The 20816-nt window shown below is 40.1% G+C and overlaps 1 protein-coding gene and 1 long non-coding RNA gene across 3 annotated transcripts in view; both read right to left on the reverse strand.

Moving 5' to 3' along the window:
* MIPEP (mitochondrial intermediate peptidase) overlaps positions 1 to 20816 on the reverse strand; it is a 199469-nt gene that overhangs the window by 127713 nt on the left and 50940 nt on the right. For both annotated transcript variants that reach the window (XM_050767091.1, XM_050767090.1), the window contains exons 13-14: positions 20348 to 20552; positions 19049 to 19158 (exon numbers count right to left, since the gene is read on the reverse strand). In XM_050767091.1, coding sequence (XP_050623048.1) covers positions 19049 to 19158; positions 20348 to 20552 — 315 coding nt within the window. The remainder of the gene's footprint in view (positions 1 to 19048; positions 19159 to 20347; positions 20553 to 20816) is intronic.
* On the reverse strand, positions 380 to 16566 carry LOC126940876 (uncharacterized). The gene is made up of 2 exons (XR_007720951.1): positions 15133 to 16566; positions 380 to 15080 (listed from the first exon to the last, which is right to left on the reverse strand). It is a non-coding gene; the product is annotated as an uncharacterized LOC126940876 (long non-coding RNA).

Genomic DNA, 20816 nt, shown 5'->3' on the forward strand with positions numbered 1-20816 from the left:
GAGTGGCATGGATGGTGGGCAACTTACTGAACTTTGTGAAGCCACATTTTCCTCAACTGCAAAATGTTGATATTATCTTTTCATAGGATGAGAATCAAGCAAGATAATGTGTTTTAAAATTTGAATACGTCAGGTTTAACACAGATAGTGAATAAATGGTAACTGGTATTCTTTACTACTGCTGCACTACATAATACAATAATCATTGACTTGGACAAACTTTGTTTACATTCTACTGTTTTATCTACGTACTCTGCAAATGTGGTCTGTTTCAGTTTTATAAGTTCTCAGAAGACAGGAATTATAGCTAAACAATTTTCTCTCTGTAGCACCTAACAATCGAGTTCTAAATAAAGAACGTACTTTCATAGTTTCCTGATTATTTCCTTTTTTTTTTTTTTTTTTTTTTTTTTTTTTTGAGACAGAGTCTTACTCTGTAGCCCAGGCTGGAGTGCAGTGGTGCAATCTTGGCTCACTGCAACCTCTGCCTCCCAGGTTCAAGTGATTCCTCCCACCTTGGCTTCCCAAGTAGCTGGGATTACAAGCATGCACCACCATGCCTAATTTTTGTATAGCAGACACCTCAGGAGATCCACCTGCCTGGGATTCCCAAACTTGTAATTACAGGCATGAGCCACTGCGCCAGGCACCCCCCGCTTTTTTTTTTTTTTTCCCATTTATAAAATAGCCGATTATCTTTAACCCAAAATGTATGCCTCCTCAAATTACCCGGCTTTAGAAGAGGATGCTTTTTCTAACCTGGTAATTAATTTAAGGTTTACCAAAAAAACCCCACAATGAAATAAAGTAATGTGCTACTAATCTATTAATATCTTCGATATTTCAATATTTGCCACAAAACTTGGTCATTAACTCACTTTTTGAAAATATTTTCTCTCACCTTAAGTAGAACTGGTTATCTTATCAAACAATGCGTCAGTTTTTCATCTGCAGGTTCTAGCTCGTATTTAGAAAATACTGGTACTAATCAGAAAATCTCTTCTGATGATCAAACGTATCTCATGCTATAAGTCTAGATAGTTCGGAATTGCAGAGTTTTGAATGAAAAGTCTACTGTAATTATTACTTCTGTTTGTAACGTGTCTTTTCTGCCCGGTTGTGTCTTTTCTGCCCGGTTGTGTGTAAGGTTTTCTCTTTATCTTTGGTTTCCAGCAGTTTGACAACAATGTATCCAGGTATATTCTTTTTTTATTATTTATCCTGCTTGGGATTCCTGAAGCTTCTTGGATCTCTGGTGTGCTTTTCATTATTTTTGGCAAGTTCTCAGTTATTATGACATCGAATATTTCTCTGGCCTTGTTACTGCTCTCTTTTCCTCTCTGGAACTTGAATTGCATATATGTTACACTGGCTGGAATTGTCCCAGGGTTCTTGGAAGCTTGGTTTCGCTTTTGTTTCCCATCCCCTACTCCTTTCCCCTCTCTGTATTTCAGTTTAAATAATTTCTACTGACCTTATCTATCTTTAAATTCACTGATTCCTTCCCCAGCTTCATCGAGTGTATGGATGAGCTTCTCAAAGGAATTCTTCGTGTGTGGTATCGTGGCTTTATTTCCTGCACTTGCATTTGAGTGTTTCTTGTGGTTTCCACTTCTCCCTATCTGTTCATACATGTTATCCATGTTTTCCATCTTATCCTTTAACAGTTAAGCTCCTGACAGTGACTTTGAAGTTATTCTAGTTGTTAGTAATTTTCAAGTCCCTGAGTTTGCTTTTATTGACTGCTTTATCTTGGAGCAGGGAGTCAGGATTTTCTGTTATTCCTGCAGCAACAGCCAATCACTTCCTACAACACGGAGGAGGCCTGTCTGCTTTCCCACCCTGCTCTCAAGAGCACCCAGAGGAGGCCGACAGAAAAGGGCCTACAAGTGAATGCTAACTCCTCCAGCATCAGGGCCCTCAGGTATTCCAGACTGATATTCCAGTCTCCACTGGGTCTCTACCAATTTGCAAAAGTGTTACTGATCTCTTCTTAACCCCTTGTATGGCAGTCAGCCTTTCCACCCACGATCTGCCACAGGTGAGCCATCTGTATCTTTGGATTTAGACACCTCCAGGGCCGAGACCTCAGCTTCCCTATGAGCTGGGAAAAGTTAGCATTCTACCTGCCTTTTCCTGTAGGAAGGTCGGTTGCCAGCAGTGCTCTTTCGAGCTTTCTGCAGCCTAGGTGGATGGGCAAATTCCAAACAGTTCAGACTTTCATTAAGTAATATCATTTGGGCTTAGCCTCCAAAGGAGAAAAACCAAACCAAACCAAATACAAAGGCAGAAAAGCTTTACAAAAGGTGAACTATCCTTTTAAGTCAGGAATTAGACATCATCAGAGACTATCATGAAGAAACCTGTAAAGCTTTGGCACGTATGATAGACAGCATAGCTGAGTACTGTCTCAAGCAGTTGGATCAGTCGAGTGAGAATCCCCCTTTCCCCACCTTAGTAATTTTTTATCTCCAACTCCCTCCACTCGCTCGCTCCTTGGCTATAAATCTCCACTGTTCCTTGTTGTATTTAGAGTTGGGCAGAGTCTCTCCCCTACTACCAAACCTTACTGCAGTAGCCCCCCGATAGAGTCTGCCTTACTGTTCTTTAATAACGTTCATGAATAATTTTTCCTGTAACAAGAACAACAATAAAACATCATCCTCTGCCCTCAAAAGCATTAAAATTCCGATACCTGCATCACAAGAAGGTGGAGGGTGTGATGCATGCTGCAGGTGTGTAACTTCGGGCTTGTTGATTCACTTTCAATTTGTTTTTGTACCCCTCAAAATTCGATCCCGTGATTAAGGTAGCTGCCCCTTGATGGCAAAGGCACTTCTATCCAAATTTATTTTACTGATACTTTGACAAGTTCCCCCACAAAAGGATCAGTAAACATTCAGTGTTTACTGAATGAACACTTAATAAAACAATAAAACATTCAGTGAATATAATTTATATATTTAATACACAATTAGTATATGATTGATACATAAGGAAGTTAGGTAAAGAAAAATGAAAGCAGAAAAATAAAATGAGGTCAGAACTGAGGTTAGGCACATTAAAACATGTTTCCTATAATTCCACGTCATTTTCACAGTTGGGCCATACATTTAGTTCTGGGTTTTGCAGTGGGCTAAGCAGTGTTAAAAGAAAAACTTTGGACAAATTAAATGTAACAGAGTTTGACTAGGCACAGTGGCTTACTCCTGTAATTCCAGCACTTTGGAAGGCTGAGGCAGGCTGATCACTTGAGGTCAGGAGTTCGAGGCCACTCTGGCCAACATGATGAAACCCTATATCTACTAAAAAAAAGAAAAAAAAATTAGCCAGGCTTGGTGTGCGGTGCCTGTAATCCCAGCTACTCAGGAGGCTGAGGCATGAGAATCACTGGAACACAGGAGGTAGAGGATGCAGTGTGCCAAGATCGCACCACTGCACTCCAGCCTGGGTGACAGAGCGAGACTCTGTCTCAAAAATAAATGAATGAATGAATGAATAAATAAATTTAACAGAGTTAAGCAGAGCAAAGGACACTTTGAAAATTGGGCAGTCCTTGGAGCCACAATAGGTTCAGAGAGACTCACGAGCTGCCATATGGTCTGACAATATTTATGGACAGAAAAAGGAAAATGACCTACAGAAAACAGATGTCACATACAGAAACAGCTGGGTTGGTTACAGCCCACATTTGCCTTATTTGAACAAGGTTTGAACAGCCTGTGATTGGCTGAAACTCCGTGATTGGTAAAGGGTAGGTTACAGGCTGTTTATACCTCTAGTGAGGTTAGAGTTCATTATGTATGGAGAAATCTTTAAGCCTAATTTAAAATACATAAGGCAGCTTTACGCTAAATGTAACAGCGGAGAAGGAAATTCAATGATGTGCCTCATTCTAATTCCTGTGAGTACTGGTCTAGATCCCTTACCTGAAATTCCATAATCCATAAACGTCTGAAGACTGGAAACTTTTCATAAATTTGACCAAAAAAACATTAGATGGCAAGACCTGACACGGGCAAATGTGGAGTTTGTAAAGTATTTATCTTTTAAAAATATTTACCCTTACACTTTGTGAATATGCAGAAATAGGAATGTGTTTCACTACTGGGTACTTTACCAGAACGAGCTAGGTTTATTGATTCCTTTTAATTCAATAGCCACAGTATACGGTTAAACAAAAATTATGGGAGGCCATTGTTTTACACAGAGCTCCTACACTAGGCCCCAACAGACAAAAACAAACCAAATGGAGTCACTCATGCTAAATGCCACATAATCAAACCGAAGTTTTAGAGAAGCGACAGATCCCACACAGTCCGGTGCTTCATGAAAACAGGAGATCGCAGTCTAGCTGAGTCGCTGTAATACGGAAGCTCCCTTTGTTTTAACGCTTACAAAAGAGGAACCTGAGGCTAATCAACCGGCTTTTTTTTCTAGTGCTCTCACCTCAAAAAACCTTGTTCTCACCTTATAAAACCCACTGTTCTGCTATTGCCCAGGGGGAGCTTTCATTCTATTTTGTAGAATAGAGGCTGCCCAATTCATGAACCACATATAAAAGTAAAATAGATCTATAACCAAATTTGCTGTAATTTTTTCTTTGATAAACCATATTAATTTTCTAAAACTCCAGAAAATTCTGAATTCCAAAACATCTAAACCCAAAGTTTTAGATACAGAACTATAAATCTCTATGTGTTATATATTTGGTCCAAAATAGAGCATAAATTCTCCACTTTTTATTAAAAAAAAAAAAAAAAAAAAAAAAAAAACAGGAAAAAAGCCAGACACGGTGGCTCACACCTGTGATCCCAGCACTTTGGAAGGCCAAGGCCAGTGGTTCACCTGAAGTCAGGAGTTTGAGACCAGCCTTGCCAACATGGTGAAACCCCATCTCTACTAGAAATACAAAAATTAGCCAGGTATGGTGGCAGGCACCTGTAATCCTAGCTACTTGGGAGCCTGAGGGAGGAGAATTGCTTGAACCCAGGAGGCGGAGGTTGCAGTGAGCCGAGATTGCGTCACTGCACTCCAGCTTGGGTGACAAGAGGGAGACTCCATCTCAAAAAAAAAAAAGAAAAAAAACCTCCTTTCATTCCAAGTGTTCCACACACAGTGTATTGTACATGTCTTCCCAAAGAGGTTTACAGATGTGTCATTTAAAAAGTGGGTTAAGGGTGAGAAACTCTTTGAGCACTCTGAAATTTGTATCTATAGAATCCTGCTGAGTGAAGTTACTCGGCCTTCACTTGACGTTGTCCAACTCTCGTGCTTGTGTTGACTGAACAGAGGCCCTGCCTGTGGTAGAAGAGCCAACAATAAAAGCAGGTCAGACTGTCTAGGAAATTCACTCAAGTAAACATCTTTCTTGAGGATTCCAGTTATTAGCATATTAAATTATATGTAGTCCTCCCTTTACATATAGAAACCCACTTAATGCTACATCCATTTTCCAAAATTATATGAGCATAGACCACCTATCGCCTCCACCTCATACATCTTTTATAATCAGGTGATTTAATATGTAGAACATTGGCTGGAAAATGACTTGGTAAAGCAATTAAATGTAAACTTTCACTAATAAAAGAAGGAATTCTTATAAATAAAACATTTTAACAAAATAAAGGAATAAATACAGCTATTATTCTGGCTATCTAATGCTTCTTTCCAGTCTTATATTTACACCCACTTTATTAGAAAGCTCCTCTTCAGCTCTTCTCCATTGCACCTGGCTCTGCCTCTCCCAGGCCAGCACAGCCCCCAGGCATTCTGGGAACTTGTCTGCAGGGTGTCCTGCCGCTCTGGCGCCTGAGCTGGTTCCACTGCCCCATCAGAGTGTGCATTTCTAAGAAATGCAAGTTGATGGAGCTCATGAAAGCACACTAATTTGCCTTTCTTTATGGCCAGGGAACAAATGGATAGAGCACAGAAGATGCCATATGTTCTGGTCTCTTCAATGCATTAGCAGATCCACAAAACTCCTTCTGATTTCTCTGCTCCAAAACAGAAGAAAAATAGCCAGCATCCAACACTGCCTCCATACCGAAAAACGCCAAATAATACCAACCGCAAGCTCCACATTTCCCTCCTGCAACACTTTCTCTTTCCACAGTAAAGAGGGAGATTTCCACTCTGTTATTTTTTTCAACTATCACCTATCTAACTATTATTTTTATGGAGACATTTTATTGAAATAGTAAATCTAGTTATAACCTCAATAAACCTTTGCAATCTGCAACCTTTACAAACTATCTTACTATAGAGTTGTTCAGAAACAGTTTTCTTAAAAATCTGTATCCCTTAACAAATGCAGACTATTTTAAACATGGCTTGAGAATTTATGTTAATGTGAATTTATTTCAAAGTAATTTTTACTGAGTGAACTTTATACTTCAGATAATTTATGCTCCTTCCTAGTTTCTTTCATAAAAATATCTGCAGATTTTTTTTTGTCACTATAGAGTCCCATCGAGTGCAAATGAGCCCTGGTTTGAAGCTGGCTGCCTCCTGTGCTTACTAAATGGGCTGTCAGAGAAGACAGAGCAAGAAAAGCAGGTAAGACCTGTCACAGAGACTCTCTGGGCTCATCCTCACCGAGCACCCCACCCTGTGCAAGGCATCCTACTAAGTAGCTGGGTAATACACAATGAATCTCACCTGATCCTGCTACCTGGAACCAGAAAAGGAATGTACAACCTGCAGTATCTGAGGGGGGCTGGTTCCAGGACCTTCCTCCAAGAACAAACTCCATTCATGTTCAAGTCCCCGGTATAAAACAGTATAGTGTTTGCATATAACCTATGACGCACATCCTCTTATATACTTTAAATCATGTCTAGACTACTTGTAGTACCTAATACAAAGTAGCTATGTAAATAATTGTTACACTGTACTGCTTTTTATTTGCATTTTAATAATTGTGTTGTTATTATTACTATTTTTTTCCAAGTATTTTTGACCCATGGTGAGTTGACCGTGTGGACACAGAAGGACCAAATGTATTTCAGAATTAATAAAGCATGGGAAAATGCACCAAGAGCCACACAAGAGGTGCAGATAAAGCAATAAAGGAATTTAGAAGAGAGTAATCATTTACAGTGTTGGAAAGGCAATTACCCTAACAATAAATGGTGCCATTTGTACTACCGTAACAGTGGTATTTCACATGCAGAGATCAAACATCGTGGGTGGTTTTTTAAAATACGAAAATGGCAGAAATGTTGTTTCTACAATTGGAATACAATATGCCAATAATTAACTACAGTGACCTAATGTGCTTACTGTAACAATCCAACCTGAATTTTTCCACAATGACCACTGTATTTAAAAGAGTAATTCCTGTGTTTATTTCTAAAAACTCAAGATTTGACTATATGAATACAATAAGAGAATGCAGCCTATCTAATATGCCAAAGTTGCCTATAAACTAAAAAGAACTAACTTAAGCCCAGGAGTGGTTGCCTCACATTGCCCCACCCCACAAGGCTGAACTACGGTTGGGTAACGAAATGCTCCTATTCCGAGCATTTAGCTAACTGATTCATCCTATTCCCATGATGCATCCAATGGTTTAAACGTAAGATTTCCAGAGCCCCAACTAGACTCTGTGAGACACAATCAGCCATTGCTGTGTGAAAGGTCCCCTTAAAGGACACTAGGGAGTGGGGGCCCCACCCTCTTTGTGTCCCCCCAAACACACAGCTGTGCAGGAGAGGACTCCCAGTGCTCATTTATTCTATTGTTTGTTAATGCCAGAACATATTTACGGCCAGAAAGGGAAAATGAAAGACTATAAAACCGGCCTCCTTCTTATATTAAGAAGATAAAAGTCTGTGTCTTGTTCAGAATTGTAACTTTTTTTTTTTTTTTCCCTAAATGTGGATTGTAAGAACAGTAATTACCCAACTATGTGAAGCCCAAAGCAAGTAGAGACCAGCAGCATCTAGGTGCTGCTGCTTTTTTTTTTTTTTGAGACGGAGTCTGACTCTGTCACCCAGACTGGAGTGCACTGGCACAATCTCGGCTCACTGCAAGCTGTGCTGAGCGCTGCTTGGAAATACAGAATCCTGAACCCACTTCACATCCATTAAATCAAAATCTGCACTTTATCCAGATCCCCAGGTGATTTTGTGTTCAAGTTTGACATACCTCACTTAGAAAAAAACAGTCATCACAATGACTTGAAAAACAAAGATGAGCAAATTTAAATTGTTCTAATTTTACAAGCAGAAAAATGGTCCATAAGGAGGTAGCACTGTGTGAAAGACAGAGGCTTGGGTCTGAGTTAGGCATCCTGTGTTTTCTATTGCTACTCTTTTTTGCCTCTTAGCCTAAAGAAATCTCATAGTATCCTATTTTCTCATTTGTAAAATGAGGATAAAAATACCTCTACCACAAAATTAGTATGAAGATTCAATAAGGTGACAATTAGTCAATGAACTTCTAAAATGTATTAACTAAATGGAAGAAATTCAGGTCTCTGCATCTGAAACATCTGACTTTCTCAACGCTGTCACAGCTTGGGTGACCACACATGGAGGTGGGCATGACAGTCCTAGGTTACAACTGCTATCTTGGAGTGATCAATAATAGCACTCCCCTCTTTCTTAACAGCATTTTGGAGCTAGGCACGGGGGCTCACGCCTATAATCCCTGCATTTTGGAAAGCCAAAGCTGGAGGATTGCTTGAGGCTGAATGTTTGAGAACAGGCTGGGCTACAGAGTGAGACACCATCTCTACAAAAAAATTTAAAATTAGCTGGGCATGATGGCAGACCCTGTAGTCTTAGCTACTTGGGAGGCTGAGGCAGGAGGACTGCTTCAGCCCAAGAATTTGAGGTTTCAGGGAGCTGTGAGTGCACCACTGCGCTCTAGGCTGGGTGACAGAGTGAGACCCTGTCCCTCTCTCATCAAAAAAGGGGTTTGGCTTGGACAACAGATCGTATTGTCACCCTATTAATAACTAACTTACTGAGTGCTTCCTATGAGCCAAACACCGCATCAGTTGTCCATAGCCTATGCTGTACTGCCCTACCAAAGAGAGGAAGGTGCCAACTGTATTCTGGGGATAAACAAAAGTGGCAGCGTTTGTTGACCATGCATAGGAATTGAAATATTTTTTAAAATAGCTTTCCTATTATTTGAAGCTAGCACAGCATTTGGAATGATTCTAGAAATAACACCAAAAAATACAAATGTTTGGCAAACATAGTTATCACCTGAATTCTCTGAATATTTTGTCATGAGTTTAAGTTGTAAGCATGTAATCTCATAAACTTGCTAAGTATTCTCTAACCTTCACAATCTCACTAGTCTAATTTAAATAACATTACATTAAAAGTTTGGTATCAAATTCTTACAGAGCTAAGTCACTGTGATAAAATACCTTGTTTTACTTATGACCATTGCGAAAACGTACCATGGTGAGAAGCTGTATACAAACTAACAATTAAGACAATCTCTGGTACAAGTCTTTGTTATTGTAATAATTCAACTCATCCTGAAGCAGAGAACTCCATCGCTGATGTCCCCTGGGCACATGAGAGGTCTAATGACAGAAAACTTGTTGAAACAAAGTCATCCAAAACAAGAAAATACTTCAGAGGCATAAAGCCAGGCACCAGGCTGCCAAGCAGCCGCCTGATTTCCCAGCTGATCCCATCCCACCCCAAGCTGTGTGTCACGGCACTGCATTTCCTCACGTGTCTATAATGGAAAAACAACTGGATTGCATGTCTCAACTAGCTTGTTTTGATATAACCAGTAATCCAGATGGCACACAATCAATAAAATAAAAATGTTGGTTAGGCCCAAGGAGACAAAATCTTAAGCCTAAATTCACAGGAAATACTACTTTTCACTTACTTTTAAGTAGTGTTTTCTAACAAACTAAATAAGATGATCTAACATTTAAAAAATCTTTAAAAATGCTTACACTTTATCACAGACCCACCGATGGCTTAAAGAAACATAGGTCAGATGGCTTTGAGTTTTGCAGGGTTCAACACTAAACATTTTAATGTGTGATAGGGATCAAACTTCCATTTTTTCTAAAAATATGCCAATAACACTGTGTTTTACAGTTTGCGTCCATTACTAAATTTGTCCAAAAGTTTTTAGGCAGGTATGGAGGCTTGTTAAATTTTAATTTTGAAATATTTATTCCATTTATTTTATATAAAGGAGCAGAAAAGTCTCAGACAAGTTCAATGACTGGTCTAAAGTCACCTGTGTATGGGTGGTGGGTCCAGGCTCAGATCCATCTCTACCTCCCTGTTCAATGCTCTTGTCTAGACATAATTGAGAAGCATTAACACTGAAAGTAAGAAAGTTTCAAAACAACCTAAACCTGCCAAAGTTAATCTAATGCTAGCTGCACTGTAATGTTTACCTTCGATTCTTTTTCATATCTCTTGAAAGAGGATGACAGGAGAAGATTTATTACAAGTCTGTATGTCTCCTTGGAAATAGAGCTTAAGCATTTTAGCCTTGGGCTGACTTTCACAAACTAAGGTGGGAAACTAAATCTTATAATGATGCAGGACAGAAAAATTCTAAAATGAAAGCACTAGAATTTTACTGTTCTAAAAATAACACTTAAAGTAGATACGGGGCTTCCATTTTGTGACACACATTGTCAGAAGTTTAGGCGATACATAGGAAGGAATTTTTAACTAGAAAATACCTGGAAAAAGAAAATACTCACAATGTTATAATACTGACTTGATCAACTCTAACTGAACTTTAAGGAAATTCTAAGGTGAAACTAATAGATCTACTGCCCCCCTCATTATTATTGCGTGATCTTTGGAAAATTACCTCCCCTGGCTGAGTCTAAGGTAGCCAGGGTAAGGAATCACAGTAACTACAGTAAGTCCATACAGTGTGGACAACAAGGTACCAGCCATCAACTTCACAGACTGCCAGATAGGACTAAATAAGAAAAAATTATGAGAGTATTAACTTCTGCAACATTGTTTTAAAAATATTCAGTGAGAAAGACAACCAGAGCAGCAAACATTTTAGTGTAGTGGCTAATGGACAAAACTACACAAAAAATATCAGGTTCTCTCAAAAATAAATTGGCTATATTTGGTGATTAGTAATGTAGCTAGGGTTGTAAAATTACCAGGAAAAAAAAAAAGATTTTAAAACAAGAAACACAGAAAGATTAAGAGGATAACACATAAGGAAGAAAGGAACTGCCCATCAGGGAAACTCTACGCTTTTATGCGTCTAATAAAATATTCTCAAAACACAGAGAGCAAAACTGGATAGAACTAAGGGGAAATGATATATCTATCATTCTCATAGTAGAAGATTTATACCTCTAAATTTTTGCTGTATCAAAAAGATTAGTTATATCAAAGATCTAAACAATACAATTAAAAGGCTGACTTACCAGACTAGTATGAAACCGCAGACCCAACAATTATAAATACACAATCCACTCAAGCACAGATGGAACATTTCTACAAAACTGATGACACATGAAGCCATAAAATAAATGTTAACAAACTGCAAAGAATCAATACCAGATAGACCAATTAACTGCATGTACATGAGTAATGGCACTGAAGAAAAGGTAAATTAATAAATGGTGTTGGGACAGTTTGCTATTCACAGGGAAGAAAGTAAAATGGATTCCTGTCTTATGCCAAACCCAGAAAGAATTTCCAACTTGATTAAAAATTGAAAGGGAAAAGAAAACATTAAAATGTTTAGAAGAAAACTGAAGAGGCTGGGCATTGTAGCTCACGCCTGTAATCCCAACACTTTGGGAGGCTGAGGTGGGAGGACTGCTTGAGGCCAGGAGTTTGAGACCAGCCTGGGCAACACAGTGAGACCCTGTCTCTATAAAAAAATACAAAAATTGGCCGGGCATGGTGGCATGCCTATAAGCCTGGGTGAAAGAGCAAGACTCTGTCTCAAAGAAAGAAAAAAAGAAAAAGAAAAAAATATATGAAAACTATTAACTATAAAGATAAGATTGATAAATCCAATAATATTAACAGGAAAGTGAAAACACAAGCCATAAACTGAGACAAGACAAATGCCTAAAAAAGGATTATTATTTCAACTACCAAGAATTTCTGAAAATCAGTAAGAAAAAGACAAATTTCCAAGTAGGAAAATGAGCATGAGACAAAAAGACATCTGACAGAAAACAAAAATGAAAAGTAAGCCAGGTGTAGTGGCACATGACCGTAGTCCCAGCTACTTGGGTGGCTGAGGCAGGAGGACTGCTTGAACCCAGGAGTTTGAGGGGCCAGTCTGGGCAACCTAGCAAGACCTTATCTCCAAATAAGACAAAACAAAACAGAAATAAATAAATAAATAAATAAATAAACCCTTAAAAGTAATCAGAGAACACTGCTGCTAATTAAGACCACAATAGCATTTCATTTTATAACTACAAAATGGGCAACATTAAAACTTTTGACAATATTAAAAGTCAATGAGGATGTTACACGATAGAAACCATTGCTGAGAGGAGTATAAATTAGTAGAAACATTTTGAAAAACAACTTGGCATTATCTCATAAACGTAAAGACACGCACACCTCACGCATCCAGCAGTTCCAATCTTATACATAGATATACAGGGGAAAGTGGAAGGATGTTCACAGCAGTAGCACAGGAACTAGCAAAAACCTGGAGGGCCCCGCGACAGGAGAATGAGTATATAAATGAAGAAGTGGTATCTGGAATTGAACCCGTGGGCCCTGCGACAGGAGAATGAGCATATAAATGAAGAAATGGTATCTGGAATTGAAATAAATACACTGCAGCTACATGCAACACAGAGGAATCTTAGGCATAAATTTTTTTTTAAATAACAAGATTATAAACAGCAAAACACCATTTTTGTAAAGTTCAAAAACAAAACTAAACCACACTTCTTAGGAATAAATAATATGGCAAAAAACTGATTAAGAACTGAGCACTGTACTTCCCTCTGGGAGGCAAGCGGGGCAGAGGTGGGTTCAGAGAAGAGCATGTGGTAATAATGTTTTACTTCTTAGGTTGGAGAATGGCTTCATAGCTGTTCTTTCTACAAATACTGTGTTATAACATTAAATATTAAATAAAAGAGAAGTTCATTACTTGGAGAGGCATCTCTTCCTGCTCTCATCATTTATGAGAAGAATCTCCTGAACTGAAATGAGCCTCTTTATAGCTCCCTTCCACTATTCCTAGTAATACTGCTTTTCCTGGAATGACTTTCTTCCTTTACATAGTATCCTTCAAATAGCGTATGACAGACTTGAGTTTCATTTTTCTAGTCTAAAAATATATTTTCTTAAACCCTTCCTAATGAGAAGTGGTTTCCAATTTTACACTAAAGCAGCAGCCACCCCTCAGGATGGTTTCTAGTTCATCAGCATCACTGTCACATAGGCCCTCAGAAACGGATCAAACATACTGGGCCTGGCAGCCCAGCTCCAGGCAATGTGCTGAGTACAAAGAAGCATTGTGGATAAAGATGAGGACAGTGGGAGTTTCTGTAGGGGTGGAGGAGTTAGTTGGAAACTGAGGAACTGAGGACAAAAGGGAACACAGGGAGCTACTGTGGAGCAGGAGAGAGGGTGGGCAACCAAGCATCTGGACTACCCAGGGGCTGGGCTAAGTCAGTTAGGCCACATGCAGTCACACACCTGGGGAAAATTCAGTCTGAAAAAGTGGGACGGGAACAGAACCTTAGAAATGCAAAGGCAAGGTAAAAGTATTGGACTTTTGCTCATTTTCAGAAATTTACCTAAAACCTGATGTGAAGAAATTGCTAATCTAGGGCACAGACTAATAGATCCTGCCTCCATTAGGAATCAGGAACTGGGGACAGTGAGAGAAAGAAGAGGAAACCTCTGAGGACCCAAATGACCTGGGCATCGGAGACAGCCTAGCTTCCCCCACGGGTGTGGGGGTGGTGGGTCGGGATGGGAATTACCTTAGTCCATTTTGTGTTGCTGTAACAGAATATCTGAGACTGGGTAAATCATAAAGAACAGAAGCGTGTGTAGCTTATGATTCTGTAGGCTAGGAACTTCAAGACTGGGCAGCACATCTGGCAGCTTCTGGGGAGAGCCTTGTGCTGCACCAAAGCACGGCAGAGAAATGGAAGGGGAACCCGGTGCATATGTAAAGGGCAAAATAGAAGAGGCAACCTTGCTTCATTAACAACCTGCTCTTGTGGGAACTCATCTGTTCCCATGAGAACTAACCCACTCCAGAGAGAACTAACCCAGCTTCCAGAGAGAGATATTACTCCATCTAAAGGACCTAATCACATCTCAAACGCACCACCTGCCAGTACCACCACATTGAGGACCAAGTCTTAACGTAAGTTTCGGTGGAGCGAAGCACATTCTAACCACAGCAGGGGTCAAGGGGCCGGCGGTTAGACTGCACAGTGAGGGTGCTTAGCATTTCCAATGCTGGGTATAAGGACTTAGACTGCCTTCTTTTCTTGAATCTAAGAACCCAATATTTGTAAAGAGCCACTGTGATTTTATGACAGATTTGGGGAGAGAGCACACTATGCCACTGCTATAGCTGGAATATCTGTCCCCTCCAAAACCCAGGTTGAAATTTAAGGCCCAATGGGGCAGTACTGAGAGATCACTGGCTCATGAGGGCTCTGCCCTCATAAATGGATCCACTGATTATAATGGATTAAGAGATGATCGTGGGAGTGGGACTGGTGGCTTTATAAGAAGAGAAAGAGAGACCTGAGCTAGCATGTGAGCACACTCAGCCCCCTCACCATGTGAGGCCCTGTGCCACCTTGGGACTCTGCAGAATCCCCACCAGTAGGAAGGTGCTCATCAGATATGGCCCCTTGACCTTGGACTTCTCAGCCTCCATAACTGTAAAAAACAGATTCATTTTCTTTATAAATTATCCATTTCCAGGTATTCTGAGGAACAGAGAACAGACTAATACAGCTACTAAATATAAATAGGTAACTAACAAGGGCATCTCACTTTCAGAATGATCAAAACATTAAAAAAAAGAAAGTTGCATCTTAGAAAGGTTTAGGAAGGACAAGAATCATGCTTCCAGGAGAATGAGGACACCTATAGATAATTCTGAAGGACAACAATCATGCTTCCAGGAGAATGGGGACACCTATAGATAATTCTGAAGGACAACAATCATGCTTCCAGGAGAATGAGGACACCTATAGATAATTCTGAAGGACAAGAATCATGCTTCCAGGAGAATGGGGACACCTATAGATAATTCTGAAGGACAAGAATCATGCTTCCAGGAGAATGAGGCCACCTATAGATAATTCTGAAGGACAAGAATCATGCTTCCAGGAGAATGGGGACACCTATAGATAATTCTGAAGGACAACAATCATGCTTCCAGGAGAATGGGGACACCTATAGATAATTCTGTGCTAATTTGGAGCAATGGCCAAGAAGTTACGCTGAAGGTCAAAATCTACAAGCACTGAGAAGAGAAACAATGACCTTTGGGTCCTTAGGTACCACAGCTCCACTAAGGTAGCCTAAAATTGAAGGAGATTTATGGGAAAACCCATCAGACTGTTGATCTACATTAAGTTTATTATGTCTAAACACCTGAACTGCAACCAAATCTGTACTCTTCTATACCTGTGGTATTGATTTTAAGATTAATTTACAATAAATTCTACTTCAGCTTTGATGTCGTAGCTTGTCAAGACGTTCTGAATCTTGAATGAGCACCTCTGGTATTTGTTATCTCCGACAGCTGCATGGCACCTGCAAATCTGATAAGCATACTTCTAATTCTTCCACCACAAGGAATTCATTGTCTATGCTATGATACAGTTCTGATAAAATACTTGCAGGTGTTAATAAGTCACTGATTATCCTCTATCTGACACCTCTCTGGAATATATTTCATAATGTTAAAAAAATCCTTTCCTGAAATGCAGCAGGATAAGAAATTAGGCATAAACAGGCAACTCTGTTATTTTTTCCCTGTGAGATTAAATGTCATTTATTTACAAAGACTTGGATTTTAGAGAATTAACTTCTTATCCTTACGGCTAAGACAGCCCTCAAAATTAAAAAATAAATAAATAAAAAACCTCCTTGGTGCCTTCATGAGCGACAATAAGAGGCCAGCCCTTGAGAAGCTCAAAGCATTTACATGTCTCTTGCCTTTGGGCACGCTTTCCATTCTCCATGAGAATCACAAAATTGTAGATTCTTTAGAGACTACGTCTGTAAGTCCCTGAAGGGCACTGGATCCTGTCTTCTGTATTTGAAACTTAAATTAATTCAAAGCAGCTTAGTGCTTTCTTCCTATCTCATCTTTCTTGGATTAGATTTTGGGTTTACTCTTGTTTTCTTGCATCTAGTTCAACAATGCATCTTGTTATAAGAAGACAGGCACTGGGAAGCTCTCTCCTTTTGGACCTTACATCACACTTGGAGCAGTGACTCCAGCCCTTCTTTGCTTCTGGTTGTTCTATAAGTAGATGGCAATTTAAAAAAAATTGACATTTGTATTTGTGTTAAATTTCCACTCCAGATTTTTCAAAAACATGACCACTGGGCAAGGCTCCCGGTCCTCCCGTGCAGTCACTCCCGCACGTGTGTCCTCCCACGCCCTGTGTTCGCGCCCCCCGACCCTCCCTCCCCGGCCCTGCACCAGGCACCTCCGAAACCTCCGACTCCTCCGAAACCCCTCCCGGCGGCACTGGGGCTCCCCGGTCTCCCCCACCAAGTGGCGCCTCCCTCGGCCTGACCCTGCGGAACCCTCGGAAGCGGATACCGCCTTCTCCGTCCCCTGCCTCCCACCCTGACCGCTCACCAGCTGTGTACTTGTCTGCGGGGTGCTGGGGCGCCAGGGCCGAGGCCACCCCGCAGGAGCGGCCGGAGAGAGGCCGCACGCCCGGCATGAGGGGCGAGGGCCGAGCCCCCGGAGCCGGAGCCGGAACCGCCTCTCCAGGAAGCCGCTCAGGCTCTACCCTCACCCCTGCAATCCGCTTCCTCCCTGACGCCAGGGTGATTCTCTGGGAGTAAAAATGTGATTCCCACCTGAAAGCCTTTACTGGCTTTCCCTCCATTAGGATCCAAACTCCCAGCTGTGCTCCGCAGCCCCAGCAGCAGCAGACCCAACTCACATGCCCGTGTCTTTCCCTGACTCCTCCTCGGCCCTCAGCTCCCGGCTCCTGGCCAGGCCTCCCCAGCAGTCTGGAGGTGGCTTTGCCTTCGGGCGGCAACACCCTGGTCAGGCTCCGTCTCAGTTCCCCTCGGAACTAAAGACCACGGGCAATGGGATGTTGCCTGACTTATTCTTGGTTGTTTCTCGGATGCTGAGAATGGAGACTGGTCAATAGTAAAACTCAGGGTTTTCTGACTGAAGGGCCTCTCTGTCCTCAGTAAGTGTTTTTTAGTGGAACAGATGAGTGCTGCTGGGAGCTGACTGGTGAACGCCGCTTTCTGTATTTTTCCCAGACCGCCTTCCTCCTGCACTCCTCTCCCCAGCCTCCCCAGCTCCCCCAGGCACAGCCCTCCTGGCCCTGCCTGTGCGCGGGGCTCTGCTCTAACGCACCTCAGGCAGGGAGCAGTCACCGAACTCCCAATCGTTCCCAGCCCCCAAAGCACATGGCCACAGAGGGATTCTGCTATCACTTGGCAGGGGATGCCCGTCCGTGTTATTGGCCAAGTCTACGTAATTCCCAGAACAATTCTTTGTAGATTAACGGATGGGTAGTTAATTGGATCACAAATTTGACGCCTTAATAACTGAAATATATGATGCTGAAGAGTCATTCAGATTACCTATCCAGAATGTGATTCATTATTCTTTTTTTTTTTTTTTTTTTTTTTTTAACAGTCTCACTCTGTTGCCCAGACTGAGACTCTGTTGCCCAGTGGCGCAATTTCGGCTCACTGCAACCTTTGCCTCCCAGGTTCAAGTGATTCTCCTGCCTGAGTAGCTGTGACTATAGGCATGTGCCACCACACCTGGCTAACTTTCGCATTTTTAGTAGAGACAGGGTTTCACAACGTTGACCAGGCTGGTCTCCAACTCCCAAGCTCAAGTGATCCACCTGCCTCAGCCTCCCAAAGTGCTGGGATTACAGGCATGAGCCACTGTGCCTGGCCAGAAGATCACCGATTGTTCTACAGATAAAGTCCAAAAAAAAAAAAAGAAATGACCAAATAATATTACACATCTGGAGACATAATCAGAAGAAGAGTCACAAATAAAGGTGGTTAAGGTCCTTCTGTTTCTATTCATCCCCTCATTTAATTTCTTTTAGTGTTTTTGTGTGTGTGCGCGAAACAAGAGTCTAGGTGCTAAGGATTCACAGATGAATACAATTTACATTTGTACCGGGGGTACATACAGTCTGAGGGGGAAAAATATCACCTCATATAATATGGTTCTAGTATAATCAGAATTCCAAGGGAAGGGAAAGAATGCATCTTCCAATGTACACGTGGACAGTAAACAGCACAATGTACAACTTATAGCTAACTTAGTGTAAGGTACCTCACACTTTAATTTAAAAATCTTTAATATTAGAATGCATCATTGAAATTTAAGCCTTAAAATTAAGGACTTTTCAGACTAAGCATCACAGAGATGCTAAGCATACTGGCAAAACATGGCATGCCGTTTAGTTTAATGAGACAACATAAAAATTCAGACCAAGAAAATAAATATTCAGAAGCAAAGGCTTTTTAGAAGTGAGACACGTTGGAATGCCTAATCTACTACAGAGCTTGTTTCTTCATCTGGAAAATGCGGATAAAGTGTTTTCCTTGTGGGGTGGTTATGGGGACTAAATGGTAGATTACCAGGCCTATAATAAAGGGTAGCTATTTTTCAACACATGACTACATGCTAAGACTATGATTTAATAGGCTGGCAAAAGAAAAGATAGGGAATCAGGAAGAAAAGCAGCAATAAAAGGTTTGTTACTAACAGAGGGTGAGTTCTGAAAAAGCAAGAAGAGTTCAACTTATCCAGGATGTCATAAACGCCAACTATCACAACCCAAAGGACAATATGACAAGATTACTGTACCTACCTGTCCAGTCTGATAATGTCTGGCAAATTGGTTAACTACTCGATAATCATTTGCAAAGTACTCCATCAGAATAGAAGGAACCTCAGCAAAATCAGTAGGGCACCTGGTCCCTAAAACAAGAAAAAAAAAAAAGTTGGCATGAATCAAATCGATATATTTATCTTACTTTTTATGTACCCTTTAAAACTTTTATTTGTACTTCTGATGAACTATGTTTTAATTCATTAAATCAATATTTTTCTTCTATAAATTTACTGTACATATTTGCAGAAAAGTTTATTATAATCCTATATATTTTCCTTTATATCAAAATTAAAACAAAATATTTGCACAGCTGCCAAAACACCTTATAAAGCAATGGCTCACACCTTTTACAAACAAACCTGTCTTCAGCTATGCTGGCTATACATGAAACAAAGTAAAACATTTCTAATATTAATATAGTGTTCGTATTTAATTCACTAAATTCCATTACCTAATACTTTTATCCTTCCTTTGTTTTACAAGTACTTTATTTTATTCATTTATCGCTTTTTGTAACAAAGTCAATTCTCAGTGAGGAAAAGAAATATTTTAAACTCAAAATTACTTAAAGTAACAAATCTTGTAAGAAATTTAGATGACATTTAATGATTCTGTTCAGCCCACCTACAGTCTTTTCAATGCCTTCTCCTTGTCCAAAATACTGTGTGTAAAGTTAGTTAATAAATGCTGGATGCCAACGATTCACTAGTGGTCTAATGCTGACCATATGTGATAGGGAGCTTAAGACTTAAGGATAAGACAACGAAGAGGAAAGTCTGTAATATGATAAAATATGGCCACATATTTAGCAGCATAAAAACTATAAAGCAGACCTATGATTTTATACAGGGGAAAGATTAAAAGGACTTCATCATACTTTTTAAGCATGCTTTATTTTGTTTTCTGATTTTGAATATAGAGACCATTCGCTGACTTATTAACTCTGTGGAAGGTATTAAGGAGATACCTTGTTATTCACACACACATAGCCACAAACTTAAATTCAATATAAAACACTGTAAAATGTAAAAAGGGACAAACTTGAAAGACAACTGAGATTATTCCCTGGTGAAAGCTGTTAGCAAGCATGGAAAAAAGCACTGGAAGATCAGGCTGCACAACTACGGGGAGGACAGGATGAGGCAATCTGAGATAAAGACCACAGGACATGGTAAAATGATCACATTTTCCAAATGAAAAGCCCCTTTCCCAATTTAAAAGAAAATGCATGTTTGTAAAGGATTGTAGTAAATAAAAGCCCTCCTCATGGCTCACCAGTGACGTGTTGGTAACGAGTACGTCCTAGCATTGAATGCATGGCATGTCCCATTTCATGGAAAAGATTTTCCATCATACCAGGAGTTAGCAAAGTTGGAGAACTCCTTGAGGAACGCGGAAGATTCAGCATAAGAACTACAACTGGGAGTTGATAGTCTCCGTCTTCCTTTAGTCTGCCTCCACGGATAGTGAAATGGCAATCCTTTAAGAATCAGAAAACATAAAAGGAAAAGAAAGTATTTGGTAATGTGAAGAGTAAAACAGTCTTAATGAATATAAAATTTCACCAAAATGTGTGAGTGCAAACTTTAATTATATTCTTATTCTATCTATGTACATATATACACCTTTTCTTGACATTTTTTATTCTGCTAAAATTTTAATTTTTTAAAACATCAAGAAACACATTCAGTTTATATGGATTAATTCATTAATTTGGTCCCAAAATATGCATTGAAATGATGCT

This window comes from Macaca thibetana, chromosome 17, assembly GCF_024542745.1.
Source record: "Macaca thibetana thibetana isolate TM-01 chromosome 17, ASM2454274v1, whole genome shotgun sequence".
NCBI classification, from domain to species: Eukaryota; Metazoa; Chordata; class Mammalia; order Primates; family Cercopithecidae; genus Macaca; species Macaca thibetana.